The sequence below is a fragment of the Corvus hawaiiensis genome, chromosome 11, assembly GCF_020740725.1.
Source record: "Corvus hawaiiensis isolate bCorHaw1 chromosome 11, bCorHaw1.pri.cur, whole genome shotgun sequence".
Taxonomy (NCBI): Eukaryota; Metazoa; Chordata; class Aves; order Passeriformes; family Corvidae; genus Corvus; species Corvus hawaiiensis.
The window spans coordinates 10,309,279-10,332,228 of NC_063223.1; the positions used below are offsets into that span (position 1 = coordinate 10,309,279).

Sequence of the window (22,950 nt, forward strand, 5' to 3'; positions counted from 1 at the left end):
AAATATGAGCTGAATCTGGCACCATAATAATGTACAAACTCTTTGTGTTACACAGAGAAAGAAGTATACTCAGATGGACAATATTTTAGTAATATTTTTTATAATCAGATAGTACTGAAGCTGACACGTGGGGCATTATGTTTAATTTCTGTGCTAAATATTTAACATATATTGGTGGAGTTCCCATCTTGACTTGCTGGCCCAAGCCAAGCACCGGAGAGGAGTATCAAATAAACCCAAAGGGAAGCACAAGGAAGCTCATTTCCTGCCACAAAGAGACAATACCAAGAAGAAAATCATGTTTGTTTAAAAAAATGACTGTAAAGGAAAACCTTTACTAACATCTCCTTTTTAAAGAAATGGCAATTGCCAGTGCAGAATACTTAATATATTCCTTCATAAGACAGACACCTTCAAAAGAAGCCCAAAGCGTACAGAAGCAATACAGTTCGAACAGGGTTACATTTTAAGTTCGGATAATTAGTAATCCTACCAGGAAGGATTTTCCCATAGCTCCCACTTAATAAGCTGCCTTTGTAATGTTAAAGCAATAGGGGCCAATTTCAAAAGAAAAATTGGATATCCCATCAGAAATGACATTTCCACATAATAGGGTCTCAGATTCATTTTGATTCATTTATAGTCTGAGAGCTCACCAGATAGTTTAGTGGCATTGTATTGGAATAGATGGGTTTGGGTCAGGAATTAATGCAGAAGGTCAAAACCAAAGTGCTTCCTCATATTACCTTTAGTTAGCTTGGAGTTTTGGTGTTTCTGAAGACCAGATGTTTGACACATGAAATAATCTTGGTAAGAAAATTCTCCATGTCTTTCATTCTGTCTATAAATGCTTTCTGTTTTTCTGCTATTACCTTACCCAGCCTTCTAAATCCAATATACTCCCTGCATCTTATGCCTTAACGTGAAAACTTACTTGGATGGTTTGTGAGTCCCTGCACTTCAGTCTCTCATTTACTAAGCCACCTGGACTCATGTGCCATGGCTGTCACGTGCCTTGGCCCATCTGCTCCCACAGCAGGCACTCACTGCTCTGTGCCATCCCTGCATCCCAGGAGCACCTCCATCAATTCTCAGCATGTTCTTCACAGCTGTCTTCAGCCAAAGAACTAAGGGATCCTCCTACTGCCCTCTCCCTGCTTGGGGAGCTGAGCAGTGACCTGAATTCACCTGCTGATCTGGCTGATGATAAGAAAATTGATTTGTGGGGAAGGGGAAGGATTAATTGTTGTTGGGGTAGATGAATTGATCCTACTCATTGGGATGAAGAATAGCGAAGTGGCAGGGAAACTTCTCTTTCTGAAGGCAGCACAAACCTAACTTGGCTTATGATGATCATTAAACCAGTGACATGGTTAGGGACATTAGTCCTTGAGAATCCACCCTCAACAGTGTATCCTTGGAGTTCTCATTTTCTGCAAAAAAGTCTTTCCAAAATATCTACCAGTAGGATTGTAACAGGACTGGATTTGACCTCTTACCTCACTGAAAAATAACATATCTGAAAAATGCTTTCCCATATCCATAGCAAACAAGCACCTTTCTGGTCCCAGCAACACTCAATCCTGGGATGCTATTTCATCTTTCACTCTCTTACTCTCCATTCCTGGAAAGAACATTGAATGCAATCACAGGATTTTTAAAAGATATTTATTTATTGTTAACCACATTTAGTGAAGTTTCACGGGTTTTTTACTTTTTCCAAAGAGGGATGGAAAAATTCTGCAAGCAGCTGGAATACCTAACATCAATACTTAGGATGCATTTCACATAAAATGGAGTCTAACAGCCATTGCATAAGCTAAAATACTTATCAGAGTGAAGGCTGCAGAGCTATGGCAGCAGGAATAACCATGTGGAGTGTGATATTCTGTCTCTACAAGAGTGGCTGATCATATAAAATACTGCAAGGATGAACAGCACACCGTTGGGCAAAATTCTGCCCCAGCAGAGGTTATTAAAAACTCCCATCAATTCCACTAAGATCAAGTGTCCACCTCTAGAGAAAAGCTTAGACAAAATTATATAAACCTACAGATTGAGCATCCATGCCAAAATGCACATACTTAAAAGGGCCAGAAACTTCGCATGCTGCTCAAATTTTGGCATAGACTGAATTTGAAATGTCTGAGCAGACAGACATAGCCAGCTCCTGCTCTAAGTCAAGCAAATACTACGCTCTAAGAGTAACTCCACATGTAAAACAGGGTGGTGCCCAGTTTTCTTCAAACCATTTTAGATTTAATGCAGTTGAATTATACACATTTACATTGTCCGAGCCTTTAATTCTGCAGTATACTGGCTTTCCTTGCATAACTATTTAAAGTAAGAATGCAACTGCAGCCATTGTATTTCAATTGGAATAACTAATCTTTCTGACTGATTGCATTTACTTGCTGTATAAAAAATTGCCAGAAATAGAAGAACAGTTTTATTTGTATAAGATTAGTATCAACTAATTTATGATTAAAAAAAAAGTCATTAAAAACCCTAGTACTGAGAAGGTGTCTGCCTTCTGTGGAGATCATATCTCCATAAATACTATAAAGGCTACGCAGTAGGTTTCATTCTAGGACATCAAAATACCTGCTGAAGATCTCTTAAGGGTGGCATCCTCCTAAAGTCACTGACCTCAATAATAAAGACAAATTATAAATTAAAATTAATTAAGATGAATAAGAAATCATTAAGAGTTGATTACTGGGGACCTATTCCTCATTAATGCTCACTTTTTTGTAATTATGTGTTTATGAAATACTATTTTTAATAAAAACCACCTTTCAAAGTGAAAAGGCATGGAAAACACTTTGAACACATTCAAAAGTCCTGGAAAGACAGGCATGCTGAAAGATAAACAGGAGTCCTTTCAGCAAGATAATTGCTATCTATTTGTTATAATCAAGTCAAATGAATGGAAGGGCAGGTTTCTGATAAAGGGGAGACACATGAAAAAGCAGAATATGAAAAATCACCTGTGTAATTCTACATTCATCTAGCTACATTCATCTCTCTTGCTTCAAAACTTTATCTACTACAATGCTATTAGCCATCTGTCAGTCAGGAATATAAAGATGCTAATGATAAAATTTTATATGTGTCAAAATAAGAGCTCAGTTTAAATCTGCTTGTACAAAGATTAGGTTATTTTTAATTATAAATGTAATAGCAATACACTTCTTCCCTTTAAGCAAAAAGCCGATTTCAGTCCAAGAGAATGAAATAATGTGAATTTTTCATTAGCCCATACATTAAACATGATCTTATTTGGTATTGCGAGCTAAGGAACACAATTTTAATCTCACACATTTCCATCCTCAGGTCCCAGTTCCTGCCATCAGTTACACACAAGCCTCACATTTGAGCACATAAAGATCCAACTCCAGGGCTCTGCCTCCCAGTGTGAAAGCTCTCCAAAAAGGAACTATCTGCATTTCCCATGGCCACCATAAAACCACATTCTTTTGTGTTGTAGCCAACTCCTGAAGCCTCAACCTGAAGCACCACAACTACATATCATAGCATAAATTCTTCAGCGTACTACTGCAGGAGCAGGGTTGGTACCAGAGCAAAGGAAGGTGGATGCTCCCTAAAATACCTTGATATTTTCTTGGCTTCAGAGGATGGCTGTGTTTACTATATTGTGTTCGTGAATTTAATTGAAGCTGAAGATAGGTACAATTCACAATGTGGTTCTGGAACATAAATCCACAGGGAGTAGAGAGCAGAAATAAAGTCTTAAACAGCTGAAGAGCACCACCTGTGTGCTCAGTGAAGAGCTTCATGCCCTTGAGAAAGAAGTCCTTGGCTGCAGTTAGCACAGCTCCTGTGCCTCACAAGGCTCACTGTGCTCAGTGCACTGCCACTGTCACGACCGCAGACGTATCCTGGCCTCTGCTCTTTAGCTCTGAGTACGCAACTTGAGACAGCCACACCTTAGCAGAAAACAGTAAGATACCAAGCCTGTGTTGGGAACCTGCAGTTTCCTTGTCAAATGAGATACTCATTACTGTCTCTTATTGAAAACAGTTTGTCAGAGGGTGGATGCTACCAGAACACAGCAGCTGAGCGTGTAAAAAACACGTCAAGTCTAACCACTGACATTTGTCATGAAAGGTTCAAGGCACTATTCAAGTTACTGAAGAGCTAAGAATTAATAATATGGACTCATGGTGGGACTCCTTGTAACCATGAGGAGACAGAGGGAAATGGAAGAGGATCATGGGTGCCCTGGCCTTCACACCCTGGTGGGTGTGAGGTGGTCAAAGCACCTTTTCATTGCTATTCCTCTATTTCCTGGACTTGTGCACCCACACTGAGACATTCTTGAAGAAGCATAAATATTTCTCCATCAGATTCCGCCACTAGTTTTTTAAAACACATTATTAATAAACTCCATGGCTAGTTAAAAAAATTCATGTACTGCCATTTAAACCTAAAACTGAACATACCATGATCTGACAACTGGGAAATGTTTCTTAAGTCTTGTAGTCTAGACACACCTGAAATGATCGGCATAATCTCTGAAATTTTACTTACACTAAAAATATAAGATGTGAAATACTTCTAGAAAATATGGTAAATCAATCAGCTGCATTGGCCAGCTGTTTTGTTCTTTATGATTTGTGCTTCTCTGGACTGTAGTCAAAACTACACAGAGTTTTCCCATCAGGTCAAGCCTCAACTACCTCTACACTGATCTCACCACAAGTTCTACTGACATCAGTGCCACAGCATCCATTGTACCCATGGGCTAGGCAAGGAACCAGTAAAGTCACAGCAAGATGCAGAACAACACTCTACCCAAGAGCAGGAAAACGCTGAGACAAAGGAGAGGAGAAGGGTAGAAGTGGAATTTGTATTTATTTCACTGTTCGATATCATCTAAGTTGCACAGAGCTGCACTGATGTCAGGGAGCAGGTCTTGCTAGGAGGAGAAATGAGAACTGCTAGGGGATGCATTTTGGTTTTGTGGTTGCAAAACACACAGGCCTGCAACTGTGATGCTGCTGTTGTTGTACTTTCCCAACTCTACTGAAAAGTATCAAGTCCAGAAAGATCCAGTAAGTCAGTCACATACTGACCAGCAAAAGAGAAGACCAAACAAACAGAAGCAGGAACAGCTTTGCTGAGAGAGATCTTGCCCAGACCAAATGTTTTAGAGAAGCTATCCAGCCAAATATTGTGGATACAATATTGCTGCTAGCAAGACAAATTCTTGCTAGCAGCAATATTGTATCCACAAAAGATGATGTGTATGTGGCCAAAATTAACTGACATGGAGGCAAAGAGAGAAGAGTCAGAGAAACAATTTTGTTGGGTGGAACGGCAGGGGAGTTTTCAGAGATCTGCCATTGATTACAGATGCATAACTGTTAGGTGCAAGGCTTATACAAGTTGAGATTTATACCTCAGACATAATATTCAGTGGGTGACTCAATTACTAATAACACCTTTGTCATGTGTTTCTCTAGATCAAGCAGTGCAGATAATTGTGAATAATGATAAAGGTTTGGATCTCAGAGAGAATTTGCACAGATAGGCACACACCTATGGGTGATGTGGCCTCCTGCACAATAATTAAGGACGTAGTCAAGGGAAGTGGAAGAGAAAATGGATAAAATAATTCCTCTGCAAGAAGATTGTTTTAGATTTCACACCTGAAAAGTTGTACTGTGTGCCTATAGCAGGTAGCTGGCAGACTGATTTAGCACTCATAGACCTGAGAAAACAGAGGGTTTGCAGAAACAAGAGCAGGACATTGTGCAGAAATAAACACAAATGCTACCTCTGATTGTGCCAACACATCACGGAGCAGAGTAGTGGCAAACAGAAACACCAATGCTCTTCTGAAACCTCGAGCTGTGTCAGGACCATGCTGTGCCTGGCTCCCAGACATGTGACAGAGCCACACCTGGGCCAGGACCAGCCAACTCAGACCCGCTCAGTTCCCTCTGCCCAGAAGCTCACTGTGTGCTGAGATGGGTCTTGGCAAACCTGCTGAACATCTTCAGCCACACTGCTCTAAATTGCCATCAGTGTGGCTGCTTGCTCTTAACCAAGAGCGGAAGCTGGCCCACTGAACTGTAGGAGGTAGAGGCACAATTCCACAGTCAAATTCCTCTTGTAGGAATGGGGTTTCACAATCTAACAAGGTTACTTTAAAAAACTTGTTTCTGTGAAAATGACACTTACATTTTGCTTCTAGTATCAACAAGGCAAGTAAGACTTTCTCACACCCTGCGGCAGTTTCCAGAGGAAAAGTTCAGAGGCTCATCATTTCATCAGTTGCCAACAGTTCAGAAGAGAATTTTGTCATTTCATGTTCTTAAGGCATTTCAGTGGGCTGTCTACGTGGGAGCAGCAGCTGATGTCAGGGAAGACTCTCATCTAGCAACAGGTATATGGCGGAAAACAACCCTCTTCTACATCTCCAAACAAGGAAAATGCCTTAGAGAGCTTCAAGATCTTTCAATGCAGTATCTCCCATCTTTGGAAAAAACCAACATAGCTGGAATTTTTCTCTACTAACTTTGAGCCTCATTATGGCTGAAAGTATCCATGTATTAACTATTATCCCTGTACAGGTAATAGGTAATACTCACAGCGTGAGGCACTTACAGAGCATGATTTGGCTTTTGGTGGCCTAAATAGCTTTAATGCCAGTGTCAAGATCTTCAAATTCATCAGTTCATTCTCTCTGAATGTTTTCTGGGCAAGATTCAGCTCCAGATTAAGGGCCGTCCATCTGGATGTCTGCATGCAGGTGTCTCTGTATGTCTTTTATATCCATAAAAATGTTATCATTAGATTGGGAATTCAAGGGTTGGATTCACTTTTGCATCCAACTAGACTAAACCTCTTTCTAAGGCCCAATTCTTGATGTGCCTTAATGCTCATCAGCAATCCTTGCAGATTTTTAATTACAAAGCTGCTCCAGGTGTCCGGATTTTTTTTTGCTTTATAATTATTTTGTACTTGCAATTTTTTTTTCTGATTGTTCTTTTAATAAATTGCTCTTAATTATTTTAATTAATAACCAAGAGTTGTCTTATTCCTCACAACCTGCAGTGCCCCTTATCAGGAGTGAGCAACTCTTTATCAGCATTACTGAGTCTGAGCACACCACAGTGAGCACAACAGTGACAGTAGCATCATGTTTCTCACAAAGCTGCCGTGGTCTCACAGCCTGGCTTACTCTAGTCACAGGAAATGTCCCCAAAAGACAATGTTCTCTTCCTAGTCACTTTCTGCTATGTGTCAGAACGGCTGCTGCAGAAGCACTGGTGCACATGCTGCCCTGACAGTACCTGCTGCCTGCATGGTTTTAATGGAACTTCTTCAGCCTACACTACAATTAATATGAATGCACTCCAGTCTTAATGGACTGACCATCAAAACATCTCTGTGCAACAGGAAAGAACTGCTGTCTCAATAACACACACAGCAGCATGAGAAGATGGAGCCTTCTGCTGATTTCTTTTATCTAAGAAAAAATTGTCTCAATTGCAGTAAAAATACTACACTTTGGCCAAAGAGGTTTCTCTCTGAAGGGAGAATTTCTCTCCTCCCAGTGCCTTGTAGGCATAATCCCCCTGGGTTTTGACAGTGCTGTGCCAGAGTCCAGCTTAGCCCAGCCTCCCCTTCCCCACAAGCTCCAAGGAGGTAACACACGAGAGCAGGCATGGTGGGATCTTTGAATTGACTGCCACAAGCAGTCCCAACAGGCATTTGTTTCTCTTGGTTTCAGAGTACGAAGAATGGAGTTCTCCAGCTATTTAAGTACTTCTATGAAAACTAATCACTGATGGTCTAAGATTAAAACCTGTCACCTCCTGTTACCCTAAAGGAGAAGGATGACTTCTTGCTAAGGACATGAGGTGGCCAGGACATGCATTTTAGTCTCCAGTAGAAAGGAGAGAGGACAATAAAAGTGCATTTTCTTTAAGTGGTATAGCATCAGACTGAAAGGCAAACTGCCTAACGCTTTCTGCAGGAATGTAATAGCTGACCTTTCTTACTACTTCCCATGGGTACTTGGAAAGATTCTTCCTAGAAATAAGTCACACATGTCTACCGAATAAAATCAAGGAAAATATAACTGGACTCTTTCACTTTTCTAGGAAGCAAGTTTCTTCAGTGTCTCAGAAAAGGCTCTGAATGTTTTTTGGTAAAATGAACCTAATCAGCTACAGATTGAATCCCAGATCAATGATGCAAATACAGACTATGACAAGGAAACTTAAAACACCTTCAAGCAAGACGTACAAGCAGACTGAGGTCAATACAACATTTTTGGTATCTTAATTCTGCCTGTGAGAATGATCATCATCAAACAAGGCAGTGGCTGCAAAGGCCACAGTAACATCACAGCTTCAAGGCAGCAGCATCCTGCACTTAATAATTTCCAGGGGAAATGCCTCATGAAGAGAGAATAGCACCACACTCTGCTTCCAGCATCACTCTCAGTATAGCTGAGAGGAGAATTTGACCTTTGGTAACTTCATTAATACCAAATTAACAGATGGCTTTGGACTTAGGATTGTTTGCTTATCCCTGTGTCTCGCTGTCCTTTCTGAGAGCCCCAGACTCCACCTCTATACACAGTGAAAGTCGAGGCAAGGCCCCCAGTCTCAAGAGAGCAGTGGAGGTGAATATCCCTCCTCTGCAACCCGCCCTGGTGGAGCAGCTGGTTTCACCCTGGATGCAATGTCTCAGTGTTTTCAAGAGCTGTTACTCATGTTTTTGACATTTTGCAAAGGTTATTCTGAAATTTCTATTAAGACAAAGTGGGAGAGGTGCCTACAGAAAAAGAGGCACTCGAAGCCCCATTACGAAGCACATTATTGGCACTCGGAGCCCCATTACAAAGCACATTAAATTAAATGAAGCAGCACAGGTACAACAAATTTCTACCAAAACCCCAGGATTTATCACAAGCATAACCTTCTCTTCTTTGTGTAATTAAACCAGACTCCAAGCAGTACAAACACAGGAGATTAAGCCCGTCTTACCTGGAATTGGTATAATGGGAATACTTTCATTGGGGACCACACGGGGAGAACTGCTGTCCTCCACATAGAAATGAGCAGTCTGAAAACACTTTCTGTTAAAGAAAAAAGAAAAAAAAATAGATTCAGGGTGTGAAAAACTCTGCTCTGAAAAAACTTTTGCACATGTTCTGTTTCTCCATTTCTGTTCCATACTTTCAGATGTTATAATTTTAAAACATTGATACGTGAAAAGATACGTTTGTTTTCTACAATTACAATCCTAATTCCAGATTCTGGTGTGCTCTAATTCACTGACATCTGACATCCACCCATCATAAATGCCTTACATATTATTGCTAAGTACTATTGAATATGAAATTATAAAGGTTAGTGGCTGCAAAACAGGTTTCAAATACATCATTCAGAAAGAAACTCTGCACACAAGAAACACCTTCAGCATACAATTCAAGCCCAAATCCACCTAAGACACACAATTTTCAGGGAAAATACACTTACTGTAAAGTTTCTGCTGTGTAACAACCACCAGTAATACAGCATCTGTAACTGCTGCATATCATGATGTTCTGCCATGAAAGTTATCCTTCAAACATTAGGTTTTTTTGTTTGTTTGCTTTTTAACACTAATGCCATTTAACCTTCATCTCATCTTCCTCCTGCAAACTTGTATTACATATGCTGGTAGAGAAAAATCCAATAGACACGTCTCTTGGGCCCCAGGACTCCTCTCTAAAAAGGTCTATAAAGAAGAGCCAAACTTAAAGCCACCTGACTCTTTTTTACCTGTATTTAATGCAAAGCAGAGAGCACAAGCTGGTCATCACAGAAAACGTACTGAGCAAAATAACATCAAGAGATCCGGGGAGATTCTGCATGGTGATATTGACTGAGGCAGGGTTTTCCAATGCCAACGTCACTGCTCATTGCTGACTTAATGAGCTGCTTGAGGCTTGAACTGAATATTTAATAAGTCTTGCTTGGTGTGAGCAGCTATTGTGGCAGGAGAAGTGTCTGTTCTCATCTGTCGAGGTGCTAAACAATAGCTCCCCAGTGCAGAAAGATCCCCTTCACTGCCGCCCTTCAGCTGCTCCGCAATACCTGGGCAAAGTTTGTGGGGACCTGGTGAACTGTGCCTTTGTCAAGCTGCAGGTTCCCTTGCTCAAACATATTTGCACATGTGGCTTCCCAGTTGCTGCCTTGCAGTTCCTGCAGTTTGCTGCTCCGCAACTCGGGCATTGTGCTCTCCATGCAGAGCCCATCAGCAGAGCCAGCCCCGCACACTTGGGTAAAGTCATTTGTGCTCCCTTTGTTTCCAACATCCATGCATGCCAGGGAGAAAAAAAGTCACTGAAAACCAAACCAGTCTCTTAGGTGAAACCAGGATCTAAATTATCACAGGTGCTTGCATTCTGTGCATCTGTGCTTTCTAATGCACAGGCACAGTGCTCTGTAATGCAAGCACAAGCTATGGCAGCACCAGTACAACTTAAGAATACAGAAGCAGAAGAGAGTGGATTTCACAGCATGGAGTCACTGTCTTGAGAGCAGCTTTCTACTTTCAGGCATGATGTCTTGCATTCTGCTGAAGTTATATATTTAGTGAGTATACTTTTGTTAAGAAACACCATAAAGTGAATTCACACATGAGGATGCAAGATGTGCATTAATCTCACAGCATTTAAAAGCATGGGTTGAACTCCCCCCCACCTCACCACTTGCTCCCTGTTCTCATTTTTTTTTTTGGCAGCCTTTATTTTGGACAATGCAGACCCTGGGGGCACACAGCAGAATAAATCAGTCACACATAAAGAAGAAACAATGAATATGAAACAGGCAAAATGCTCCTGATTTTGATGTATTTGGGGTTCTTTCCCTTGAGTCAATACTACGGAAATGCTTGAATGGCTTCTCCTGGTAATGAAGACCTTAAAAAGGTGTTTGATAAAAAGACAGACCTTTATGCAGGGATTTACAGGATTTTTTAAAGCTGATGATATTGAAGAAAAGCACTTATTTTTTGTTAATTTGTTATTTTATATTTTGAGAGGCTCTGAGAGGCTGGCATTATGGTTTTATACACAGTCATGAGATGGCTTTTTCTTAATAGCCTGAAAACATGTAATTGTGTCAGATAATCATACTGTGCAATATTTTAAGGCCCTTGATGGCAATAGCTGAATACCCAGCCCAGAGCAACTCTGCTGAGCACAATGTCTTAAATGAATATTTCACATAGTAAAGTTTGCTACAATCCTTAATGTAATTAAAAATTCTGCATTTTAGTCCTGGAACACTTTCTGCAGCTGTTTTGCAAGACACCGAGTCACAAACATCACACTCTTGTCTAATGTACATATGTAATGCAGCACTTTCATTACTTTACAGTACTGGATTCTGGCATGTTAGGTGAAGGCCTGTCTGTCAAACTTTTTTTTTTTTTCTCTACTCGCTCATAATAGCTGTAAATATTCTAAGTTTAGCCTTTACAGCTGAGCTCACTGCACACAGGACATTGCATCCCTGTCCTGGTGACTCCTTCTGTGTCTCAGATCTTTAAAGATCTTTTATGGGTTTAACAAACTCGCTGGATGAATTTTCCAGCAAGTTCTGCTTACTGGATCTGTTTCCCATGCTGACATCTTTCCTCTGTGCAGCTCCAGGGGGAACACACATCTCAGGGTGCCAGGTAGATGACTCCAGTTTGTATAATGCCCATTCTTCCTGAGTAAGGAAACACCTGGTCCCAAGTAGAGCCTTCTGGAAACTCATGTCTGGTTTGTAGTAATAAATACTGATAGCTGCCATCAAGGCTACTGAGAGGCATTTCAGACAATTCAGTATCTGCCTCCACCCCCATTTTAGGATGCTCCTTTCTATCCCCTGGAATTTCCCCTCCCCATTACCTTTTCCTCCAGATACAAACCTTAAGTGGCAGCAGTTGCTAAGGCTACAAGAGGCTGCAGTAAATCTGAGTGTGTACATGGGGAGGGCTGGATAAAGGAAAAGGATGAAAGCAGGAAATTGCTTGTTTCGAGCCACCAGAGAGGGGAGAGAGGGGAGTGGATAAAGGGCTACGCAAGGTGCAAATCTACACCTATTTTCACATGAGCACTTCAGTCTGTAACTTTTAACCCCAGTGTGTATACATGGGTGGGTGTTCGCATATGTGTGTCCCTTTGCTCAGGAAACCAACACTGTCAGCAGAAAAAAATAACAGGCCTTTCTTCCTAATAGAAGGAGTCCATAGTGAATGCACAACTGGGATCGTCATGGCATAAGTGATTGTTAAAATCTTAACAACTGAAACACTAGTTTTAGAATAATTACTGTATTTCTGCAGCACTGGTTGAGGAAAAACAGATCACAACCTTGATTTCACTTTCAAAGTATTTCGAGGAGCCATACCTTTTCTGTGAAATACCAAACAGTCTGTTGTCTCTGAAATATGCCCATGAGCAGTGAAGCACACCATTTTCTCTAGCCCCATATGTTTTTGTGGCTCTCTTTCCCTGGGGTACAATAACTGTGCGAGATTGTGGTGATCAGACACACAGTTGTCACATATGGACCCAAATGCAGAAGTAAAACAATGCAAGATTAGCATCTCCCCAGAGAAGCAGCAGAGGCAGGGTCTGGAATGCAAAGACAATGTGAGGGAGAGCATCCCCCTGCCCTGAATCTTTCTGCAGAGATACTGGCTGTGAATTACTAAAGCAAACTAACAGGATGCAAAGCCCAGAGCAGCAGCACCTTATTACTAAGATAAAAGCATAAAAATATGCCAAGAGATGGTCCTGATTAACTGGGTTAAATGCTTGTTCCATCTCTGCTGAGCAAAATAACAGATTAACTTCTGTAAAAGAAGAGATGCCTTGTGAGATTTTGACACTTCAAACAGGTTTCCTTGGTTATTAGTTACTAAAGCTCAAGCAGCTTCTCCTTTATACTCCTCTAAAAGCAAGAGGGAGAACTAGGTCACATAATGGCCTGAAAGCATGGATGCATCTTATTTTCGTGTAGAAGGTAATGCCTCAGTGTTAATACTGCCTCCAATACAAACACAGCTCGGTTGCAGCCAATGGGAGTGCTGGGAATTGCTCCGAGGGCAGCGCCTGGCCTTTACTCCTCCTTACTAGCTCTAGCACAGGCAGCATCCCCTGATCTGTGACGACAGGTGGGATCTGTGTGCTCTGGAGCAGCCGGGGCAGGGAGAGAAGGAGCCAGGATTATAGCAAGGGACAAGTGATTGCCTCTGCAGTGGCTGGCTGGAGTCACCAGGGCAGTGGTTGAACACAGGAAAAACCAAAGGGGAATGTTTCACATTCTGGGGACACCCAAGAGCCATGCCCTGCCTCTCACTGAAGCAACCAGCACATTCATTGCTCCTTGTTCACTTGCCCTTCTTCCAGGTGTTGATGTTGGCTGGAGCAGTGCGTATTCCCTCTCCAAGGCCAGCCAGATTTATATTACTTTATTTCTGTACTAGCATCCAGGAGCTCTAGGCTCTCTTCCTGGGTCATTACCTGCGAAAGGATGACCAATTCAGGGGCAGATGGCTTGAAAGGGTCCTGCAGGCCGATTCACTACTGTCGGAGCAGGGCCAATCTTGTCCTTCAGGCACCCTTCCTCCAGAAGCAGCCTGCCACAGACAGAACCTCTGCAGAAGGTACATTTGTTAACAGAGGCCAACAGTCCCTGCAGCCATACAGACTTTTACATACAGTTTTTAGCTGGTGAGAAGAACAGGAAAGATGGAATAAGAATCAGACCAGCATCTGTAAGGGCCCTCTAAACCAGGCTGCACAGGACATGGCTTAGTCTTTATCAAATGCAACCTGGATACAGGCATTCATTTCCCATGCTCCTCCATTATGGGGGTGTCTGCAACTAACTCCCAAACAAGGATGCAAGGACAGGAAATGATCCCCTTTCACTACCACTGTACATTCATTCTCACTTTCAATAGAAGAAAAGCTGCTTCAGATTCCTGTTGAATTGTTTTGCATGTTTTTCAGGAGACACAATTAAGATTGGTTTCTGCTGGCACCAACAACAGGGCATGTATGCAGTCAACACATGGCTCTGCACTTTAAACTAGCTTCACTATTCCTTGGCAAGCATTTGTCACTGTCAGAACTGGCAATGACTCCTCAGAAAAGAGCACAGACTTCGGAACAACAGAAGCGCTGCAAATCATGACCATGTCACCAGCAGAGCAGTGGATGGGAGCCTGGACAACAGCTGTCTGCAGTCTGCACTGCTCTAGCTGGGGTCATCAGTCACTGATTTTTATGAGCAATAAAACTGACTCAAGCATTAAGAAGAAAAAGAGGAGAGAAAACCACATGAAAAAGCAGATCTTATGAATATGAGTAAGTCATCCGCATGGAGCAGTGATATTACATTCATTGAATCAGAGGGGCATCTGCATTTACTCTTTTTTGGCCAGAAAATGGCTTATATTGCCCTTATTTTCTACAATTATTTTCCTTCACAGGTCTTAACACTTAATGACCAGAATTCAAAAGCCAAGTTATAAAAGAACCTGTGCCATGGGCACTAAATGCTGGCCGAACTGGAGCTACTGGAGGATGTACAAAGCAGGAATGCATAAAAACCAAGAGGATAAAGGAAAGCTGATAAAGGAGGAAAATTTCCCTACAATAATGCAGGTTTTCCAGCAGATTGTTCCTGAAGACCACTTTCCTTCTCCCCACAAAGCAATTTCTGCCTGAAATATTCTTGAGCAGTGTTAAGCATCACACAGATATGGTACCCAGAGAGGTGTGGATGGTACATAGGTAGTTTTCAGAAGTGCATGGCATCCCAAGCCCTTGGCATGTTATCTTAGAACAGTGAGAAGTAGATTGTCTCTTTCAGGGGACTTCCTCTGTGCAAGGACAAGTGCTTTTTCACATTAGGGAGTTGACTCAGACAGGTCCACAAAAGGCTCCAAATGCTAATCACCAGTCCAACCACAACATTCTGCAGTATCATAGGGAAATAAAGACAGGAAAAAGACTGGGAAATGGCAGATGGAAAAAAATAAAAGAAGGTGGACAAAACTTTAAGACAGTATTTGTACTGAAGAATTCACCACTAGAAAAATTGTCTAGTTGAAAAACTAATCTGCAAACAAGACTGGGGATTTCTGACACAAAATGACAGCTAATTTAGTATTTATGTCCTAAATTTGCCAGCTGACTACACAGCTCTCCACAAAACTAAAAATTGTCTTCTCCCAATCCTCTGAGATCATATCCTGCACCACAGACCAGACACCCATTTTATCACATATAGTATTGAACTCAGGCATTATATGAGACATAATAATTTTTAGAAGGGTATTCAAATGATTAAACAGTTAAGAAATGACAATACCCCCATGAGCTGCCTTCGTGTCCTCCCCCTTCACCAGCTGTGTGACCAGAGAGCACCCAGGAGGCCAGTGCAGAAATGCACTTAGAAAGCTCTTTAATTGCAAATCATAACTGGATAAGTCTTAGTTTAACTCAGCACAAATGTTTTCCACGCTTCCTTGTCCCATCATCCTGGTGTCCCTGGAGAACAGCGAAGGCAATGGTGAAACCTTATTTGTGATGATACTTGGCCCTGTGACACTTGGTAGCTAATTCTCTCCTGGTGACCTCTGACAGGGCCACAGGCACCAGACCTTCCCCTCCTGCTTGAATCAATACTCACAACAGCTGCCTTGGATACAGTCAGCACTTTCACAGATGACTGAATGGGTTTACTCATCAGTATTTTCTACTGCAAGAGAACAAGCTCCTTGGTTATATGTACTACCACTCAGAACTTTAATGTCTTCAGGCAAAAATATGGTAGACATACCTCTAGGTGGTATCTTAAAATGGTTTAAAGATGAGGCGCAGCTTTAAAAACCAAAGGAAAGCCTGACATACTCATTTTCTTCTCCCTGAGCCAACATTTATGTAATGCAACATTCATAACAAAGGCTAGAAAATTACAGAGGAAAACAAAGACATGCCTTTTCCAATCAAATAATACCTCAGGCACTTCCTATAAGATGTGTGCTTCCAACACCCAAAACATCATGTAATATTAAAAAGGAGACTTAAAACTTCTCATAAAAGAAAGCTGGATTTAAGCAAGTGAAGAGCTGTTCTGCAATCACAAGAGCCACAGCAATCAATGACAATTGCCTCTTACTAGAGAGGAGCTTTTAGTAGCACCTCCAAGATCTCAAAATTTGGCATACTTGATATTATCATTTCAGGACATGAATTCCCTTTGGGATGATGAATCTTAGCAAAAGAATGAATAAAAACAGGGTCACACACTGGGAGGTTAAAATGCAGGTAATTTTAAATGTGAAGTGTATTGGATTGGAAACAGTGTTATAAGAAAACCAAAACAGAGATGATCCAACCTAGGAGAGGACAACAGAAACAGAGAGACAGCAGTCTCTTTGGAATATTTACATAAATGTCCCTAATTACTCCCACCTAATTACTCTCAAAACAGAAGAGCTCTGCTATTGCCTTTACAAAAAATATTCTTTTCTTCCTCCAAATGGGATATCAGAACATTCAATTGACAGATACTTTAGGTATCCCAAGCCTCAGCCTGAGATCTAACACAGAAGTCTTGCAAAAATTTAGGCCCAGCCTGTTCTTCAGTTTTGATGTCCCTGCCCATCTTCAGGAAGAAATGCCAGTTTGTTAAATGTAATTAAATACTCAGTGGGAAGCTTCATCTTTCTCAACAAACGTGTCCATGTGCACCTGGACTAAAGCTGCATGGGAGAACTAGAAAGAATTCCCAACAGTGCTGGACATAATTCATGTTTAGCTTATTTGGGGCCAAGATAAATATTAAAAGAGGGATTATTTCCTTTCTCTCCTAATCACTGAGTATTTGGAAGGTGGGCTTTTTTCACTGGCCACTTCAGTAAGAAACAGCTACTTTCTTGAATTTTAGTGCCAAGGAAATACACATTTATTAAACAAAAAGGATTCAAAGTATGAGGCATATCAGGAAAGTTACCACAATGTCTACTAACAGGCTTCTAATTACATGGAAGAGTCAAGAATTGAAAAATCATAAAGTAACAGACATAGAAGAGATTTTCCCTTTAAAAAAATCAGTTGAAATTATGTTGAAAATTAGAAACAGAAAACTAGAAACTGCTTTCATTCTCATGACAAACTCTTTTGCACTAGGCACACACTCAGGCAAAGAAACCATTGCTTTCCTGTTGTCTTAATCACTGTGTAGAAACAGCTACTCATCACTGGGGCAGAACGTTTTGGTTCAAGGCAAAAGTTCATTGCAGACAAGCAAAACAGGAGAAATTCAGCCAACCTGTGTTAATTATTAGAGCCCTTAACACCAGATACAGTTTAATGTATTTTCTACTTATGGACTGTTCTCTTTAGTTGCACTACTTCTAAAGCTTAAACCTGTATTTTTAAAGCTCTTGATAACCTTTCAGTGTTGATAAATGTGGGACTGGGGAAAAGGAGAAAAAAACCCCATGAGAACTGCAGTTCCCATCTTAGGAAAAACGTGTTTCTTAATGTATGAAGAAATGTGCCTGGATGCACAAGGCACTTGCTCAGTGCCTTGATGCTTTGTGCCTGGATGCACAAAGCAGATATGTAATGAAACATAAGCTCTTGGCTCTGCATTTCCTTTTCTTGAAGCTCAGGAAGGGCCATGGCTGCTCTGGCAGACACAGTGTCCTGGAGGAACACAGCAGATGTCTGCTTCCAGGTGAGCTGTTCAGCCCGGGCACCTCTAAGCAATCCACATCCATTTTCCTCCGGCTGTATTCATGCATTTCATTTCCATGTTCTGATGTGATCTTTGGTGGTGCTTTGGCTGCCATCAGACTGTGAGCTTCGGAGAAGAAAAGACAGGAGCCATTCACCATCACCATGGCCAGCCAGACACATTCAGGTGTGCAGCAAAGGGAGATTCCAGTAGGGGCTGAGGTCCTGCCGTTAGACCCACCCCAACTATTTTCATCTCTGCTCATATCTGGGAAATATAGTAACAAGTTCCTGCTTTATTCTAGTGCTTTAATTCAAGGACTTTTGTGAGCTAAAAATGTTTAAAATGCAGACTAAACAGCAGAGTATTTTGCCACTATTTCTGGTAGTTTTGTCCCAGACATTTGGTTTCAGATCTGTGATTTCCTTTCGAGAACACACAAGTGTGAAATACTTGTTGATCTGTTTATTCATTTGCCTCCTGGCTGATCGTAGCCATTTTGACAGAATGGATAAATTGACTTGCTCCTTGTTGGTTTTTTTTTGTTGTTGTTTTTTTTTTTTTTCCCACATGCTTCTCCATCAGCCTGGAATCACTGCCCCAGCTATCACTCCTACACCCTCATTTTACATTCTGCACCCTCCTTTTAGAGGCTTGCTAAGACAATTTCACACAATACCCAGGTTGTCTGAAATGCCACAAACAAACTCTTGCTACAGCAGCTTCTGCAACTCCATCTGCCAGATGAAAACAATACATAATATTTAGAGAAATTATTTTTGAACAATTCAAACCCAATGAACACTTTACATCACTCTTTATAACACAGGGTATATCTGACAACTGCACTTGGTTTCTTGAGGCAGGACTTAGCAATTTATCTACAACACATCTCAGCAAATCTTCTATTTTTCCAAAGCATGAACAAACACCGCAATTTGGAAAGGGGACAACTCTTGATCATCCTCATTGAGGAAATGGTAAAGGTAACAGCTTCAAGTGATCAGGCAAAAGCCTGTAACATCAGCAGAAGATTTTCAGTGTAAAGTAATTTCAGCAGGCTAACAAATGGGTCGTTTTTCTCCAACACATGTGTAGCACAACAGTGCATTAATTGATGTGTCCTTTATTGCAAAACATACTGTCTCCCTCCAGAGAGGGAGGACTGGAGCAATGGGATGCAGCATTACCAGGAAAAAGCCGAATAATGCAAACTTGGCACCACACAGTAGCTAAATGTTGATTCAGGGAAATCATGAGACATTCAAGGGGACAGGTCCCAGGCTTGAAATTACGCTCCACTCTTGTCTTGCCCCCGTGTGATTATAGCAAGTTTGCATAGAATTTGCTGCTCACTCTTCTAATTGGATTCCTGCAAAGGGCACTTTGCTGTGCCATGAGCTTGTCACTTTATATCCTGCTTTAACTCCAAACCACTCAATTAATATTAAATTCTATTTATTATAAAAGCATTTGTTTCTACCCACATAATGCTATCAGCAGACATCTCATTAATATTTATTTCTCAAAATGGCCCACTGATGCTAAGATCTCAGACACAGCTAGTAACTTAAAAAGGGGAAAATACATGAAGCCAAGAAGGTCAAGACAGAACATGAATTGTAACAGAAAGCATTCAACTCATAGGTATTTAACTCATTCTTTTCAGAAAGCTCAGAAAATACAGAAAGGTTGGTGGAGAGCAATGACAATGTTAATGTTAATCCAGTCACCAGAATGAAATAAGGAGTGAGGTTGACAATACATCTCTCCCTGGGATGGGAAGTTGCTGTATCTGGCACACCAAGGGAAAAAACGCTTATCCCCTGCCTCTTTTCCCCAAAGAGGTGAGCTGCCTACTTTCCAGGTTTATAAAAGACAAACAAAACCCAAACCAGGAAATTGAGAACTGTGGACAACCTTAAACCCTGGGCTAAGGTTAAAGTCCCTTTTCCTCAGAATCCTCTTCTGTGCTCATCACACAGGAAACTAGCACAGCCTGTACCAGCTTTACAGTGCAGAAGCCCCACTGGACTCAACACTCACTGTCCAGGGAGTGAAGGAGGAGAGGGCGGCAGATGGGTTTAAGTGCTTCAAAAATACTGGTGTAAAGCTCAGGGATTCCCTTGCACAGTTGCAGCACAAGAAAGTATTGGTAAGGAAGGAGGAACCAAGTGCAAGCTCAGACCCTACAGACAGCACTGCAACTCACTGAAATCACAGTCTCACTAACACACAGACTTTTCATTGCCCCATGGGCCCAGCTGCAGCTTGGGTTCTCTCAAAGGCTGGTGAAGTGTGATCACTTCTCCTGTGCTCAGCAGTGCCCAGCTGTTTCTCATGCAGAAAGATCCTGAGAGTGACATTACACAGCCAGACACAGGGAGATGAAGCAGCTGCTGAGAATGTGTATCAAATGCAATGATTTCTTCTCTTCCGCTCTCTTATTCTGTGCACTTGGAATAAAATTAAGCTGCAGGGACAACAGGTCTCTTTCTACTAGTCTCCACCTGTATCTTTAAGCTATACAACAGGGAACTTGTTTTCCGTAGCTCTGTGGCTAACAAAACCAGGGATGCTGAACTCCCACCTTCTGCTATCACAAAGACCTCAACTAATTCCCTGCACCACATCAGCACTGCTTTTGAAAAGGTCCAGGCTCTGCAAAAAAACAGACGGAAACTATACTTATGGACTTTTAATGATGTCAAGCATTTCCTCACAGAGATGCCAATATGAATCTTTCTTTTCCCCATCAATTCTTTTATTAATCAGAGCACACACAGCAACTCCCTGTGTGGCACCACTCAGGGCTCACCCTATCAACATAAAACCTTCCAAAATTATCACCTCGAGTTTGCTACTGGGATAACAATGCTTTTATACTGAAAATTAAGGAGATGAATTCACATAGCCTTGACAAATCAATATGCAATAGCAGACACCAACTCCAATATTATTTCACTGCCGCTTTTCTTCCCACAGATTCTTCCCACATTCACTACAGGGTATTGCTCAGTAAACCAGAGAAAGGAGAACAGACTCCTGTTGTACTGCTGTCACCTTTGTGCTTTTGCTTTCAGGGCTCTCTTCTTCCAGATTTTGAAGTACAAGCATATTTTGGAAGCACAGCAAAGCCAAAGCTGCAGGCTCCAGCTCTGACAGCCCCTCTAGGTCCCCCCATCCTTGTCTCCACCATCACATTATATGGAACAGAAAATTCCTGATCACCCATTTTCTTCAAGCTGTTTGGGTGAGGACATGAGTCAAATTATTCCCTCAAAGAGCTGAACTGGCATTTTTACCATCAAGACTGTGGAGCAGTTGTGAAGTGCCCAACCATTTCTGAAGAGCCATCAGGGACCTGGACTCAGCTCCTTATTCACAGATGACGATCATTACCATAAGCAGAAGAAAAAGGCTTCTGCCCTCCTGACTGCAGCCAAGTGCTCCACAGAAGTTGGCTTTGCAGTGATAAATGTCACGTTTACAATGGGTTTTGCAACGCGAAAGTCCATAATTTGCTTTCCAGGGACCTGTGCTTGATTATCAGGAGAGTCAGAAGCATTCACTGAAGTCTAATGAATAGAATTAACACATCATTTAAACAGGGAGTAATATGTATGCAAATGAGAAAAAGTTAAAAATAAGAGTTCAAGCCATAATTTCAGAAAACGTAGACTGTGTCCTTATGAAATATGGATGTTTCAATTCACCTCGTATCTTTACATCTATGTTAACTGCTTTGCATGTGAACAATAGGGTCCATCAAGCCCACTTTGATTTTTATATTTGAACTTGGACTTACAAAATGGATTATATTGAAACATGAATAATATATATGCTAATTAAAGACGGCATTTAATGATACAAATAAAGACGAAGACCAACACAGGCTAATTTCCATTTGCAAATTTCCTAATTTTTATATTTTCCTTTAGAAAGCAGAAACTTTATTTCCATAGTCTCAGGAAAAATAAGACAATCTTTTCTTTGCTCAAATTGTTTTAAAAATCTTTTCATCTCTTTTATTCTTTAGGATTGATCTCCACAGAGATACAATTGCTTTGCCTAGATAGATCCAGTATTAAATAGCACCCAAGTCAAACTATGGTGATTTGTGCACGCAAGTGGTGGGCTTTAATTACTAATTAGTATTAATTTTTTATAATAAGGAATTATTGCTAATAAAGTTTATAAATGCCTCAATACCATAATCATGTTCAGAATACGTGTGGCAGATGTAAACCAAGTAAATGTCCTTGGTGCTTGTTAAGCTGTTCATCATTCTCTCCCTTCCCCTCCAGGTTCCCAAAATTAGAACAAGGACACAGGACAATTGTACAGTTGTAGGGAGACAAGGTAGTAGCAGAAAACATGACTTCAACTTCTGTCATGCAAGACCTACAGAAAAGCTTGATGAAGAATAAATAGGTTGCAGGAAAAGCCCTTTTAAGTTAAAAGGCTTGTTTCTACCTAAAAGTGAGGAAAGTAGTGAAAACCAGTTCATTCATACGAGTATGAAGCCTGTAACGAGTATCATGACCAGGAGAATATTGTTTTGCTGTTGTCCAAACGTTGGTTCTGTGGATAAAGTCCAGACTCAGCCTTAACTGACTAAACCAGCATTTGCAGTTTGCTCTTCTGAGCCTGCAAAGCAAACCCATTTACTCCCTGATTGAAACAGCACAATGAATGCTTCAAAAATAAGGAGTTGTATCAATGGGCAGACACTTACCATTTTGGTACATTTATGTTCCAAGCTTTTATTAAAAAGCAAAACAAAACCCAACACAACAAACTGAAATAATAAGGCAGGTATTGTTGGGGAAGATGAAACAGGAAAGCCTTGGAAATATGATTGCCTGACAAAAGATTTTGGGAATATGAAAACTACAGGCAACATCGAAATGAAAGCCACTTTTGAAATACCAGGTCTTAGTTACTGAACAACTAGAAAACAATGGTATGGCCGACTGAAGTAATCCCCTCTTGATGGAACAATACCCTCTGCTTGCAAACAGGTCCAAGGGTCAGAGCAGACCCTACTAGCTCAGCAGAAGGGGTCCAAAGAGTAGTTTTTAGAAGTTAAGATGTAACACTCTATGGTAATATAAGAACTCTTATAGGCTGTATGTAAATGCTATAGGATTTGTATCTTGTATTA

At 41.1% G+C, this 22,950-nt stretch overlaps 1 protein-coding gene across 2 annotated transcripts in view; it reads right to left on the reverse strand.

Annotated features, from left to right (window-relative positions):
* Nucleotides 1–22,950, reverse strand: part of PTPRG (protein tyrosine phosphatase receptor type G) — a 407,666-nt gene that overhangs the window by 34,162 nt on the left and 350,554 nt on the right. For both annotated transcript variants that reach the window (XM_048315233.1, XM_048315234.1), the window contains one exon: nt 9,030–9,121. In XM_048315233.1, coding sequence (XP_048171190.1) covers nt 9,030–9,121 — 92 coding nt within the window. The remainder of the gene's footprint in view (nt 1–9,029; nt 9,122–22,950) is intronic.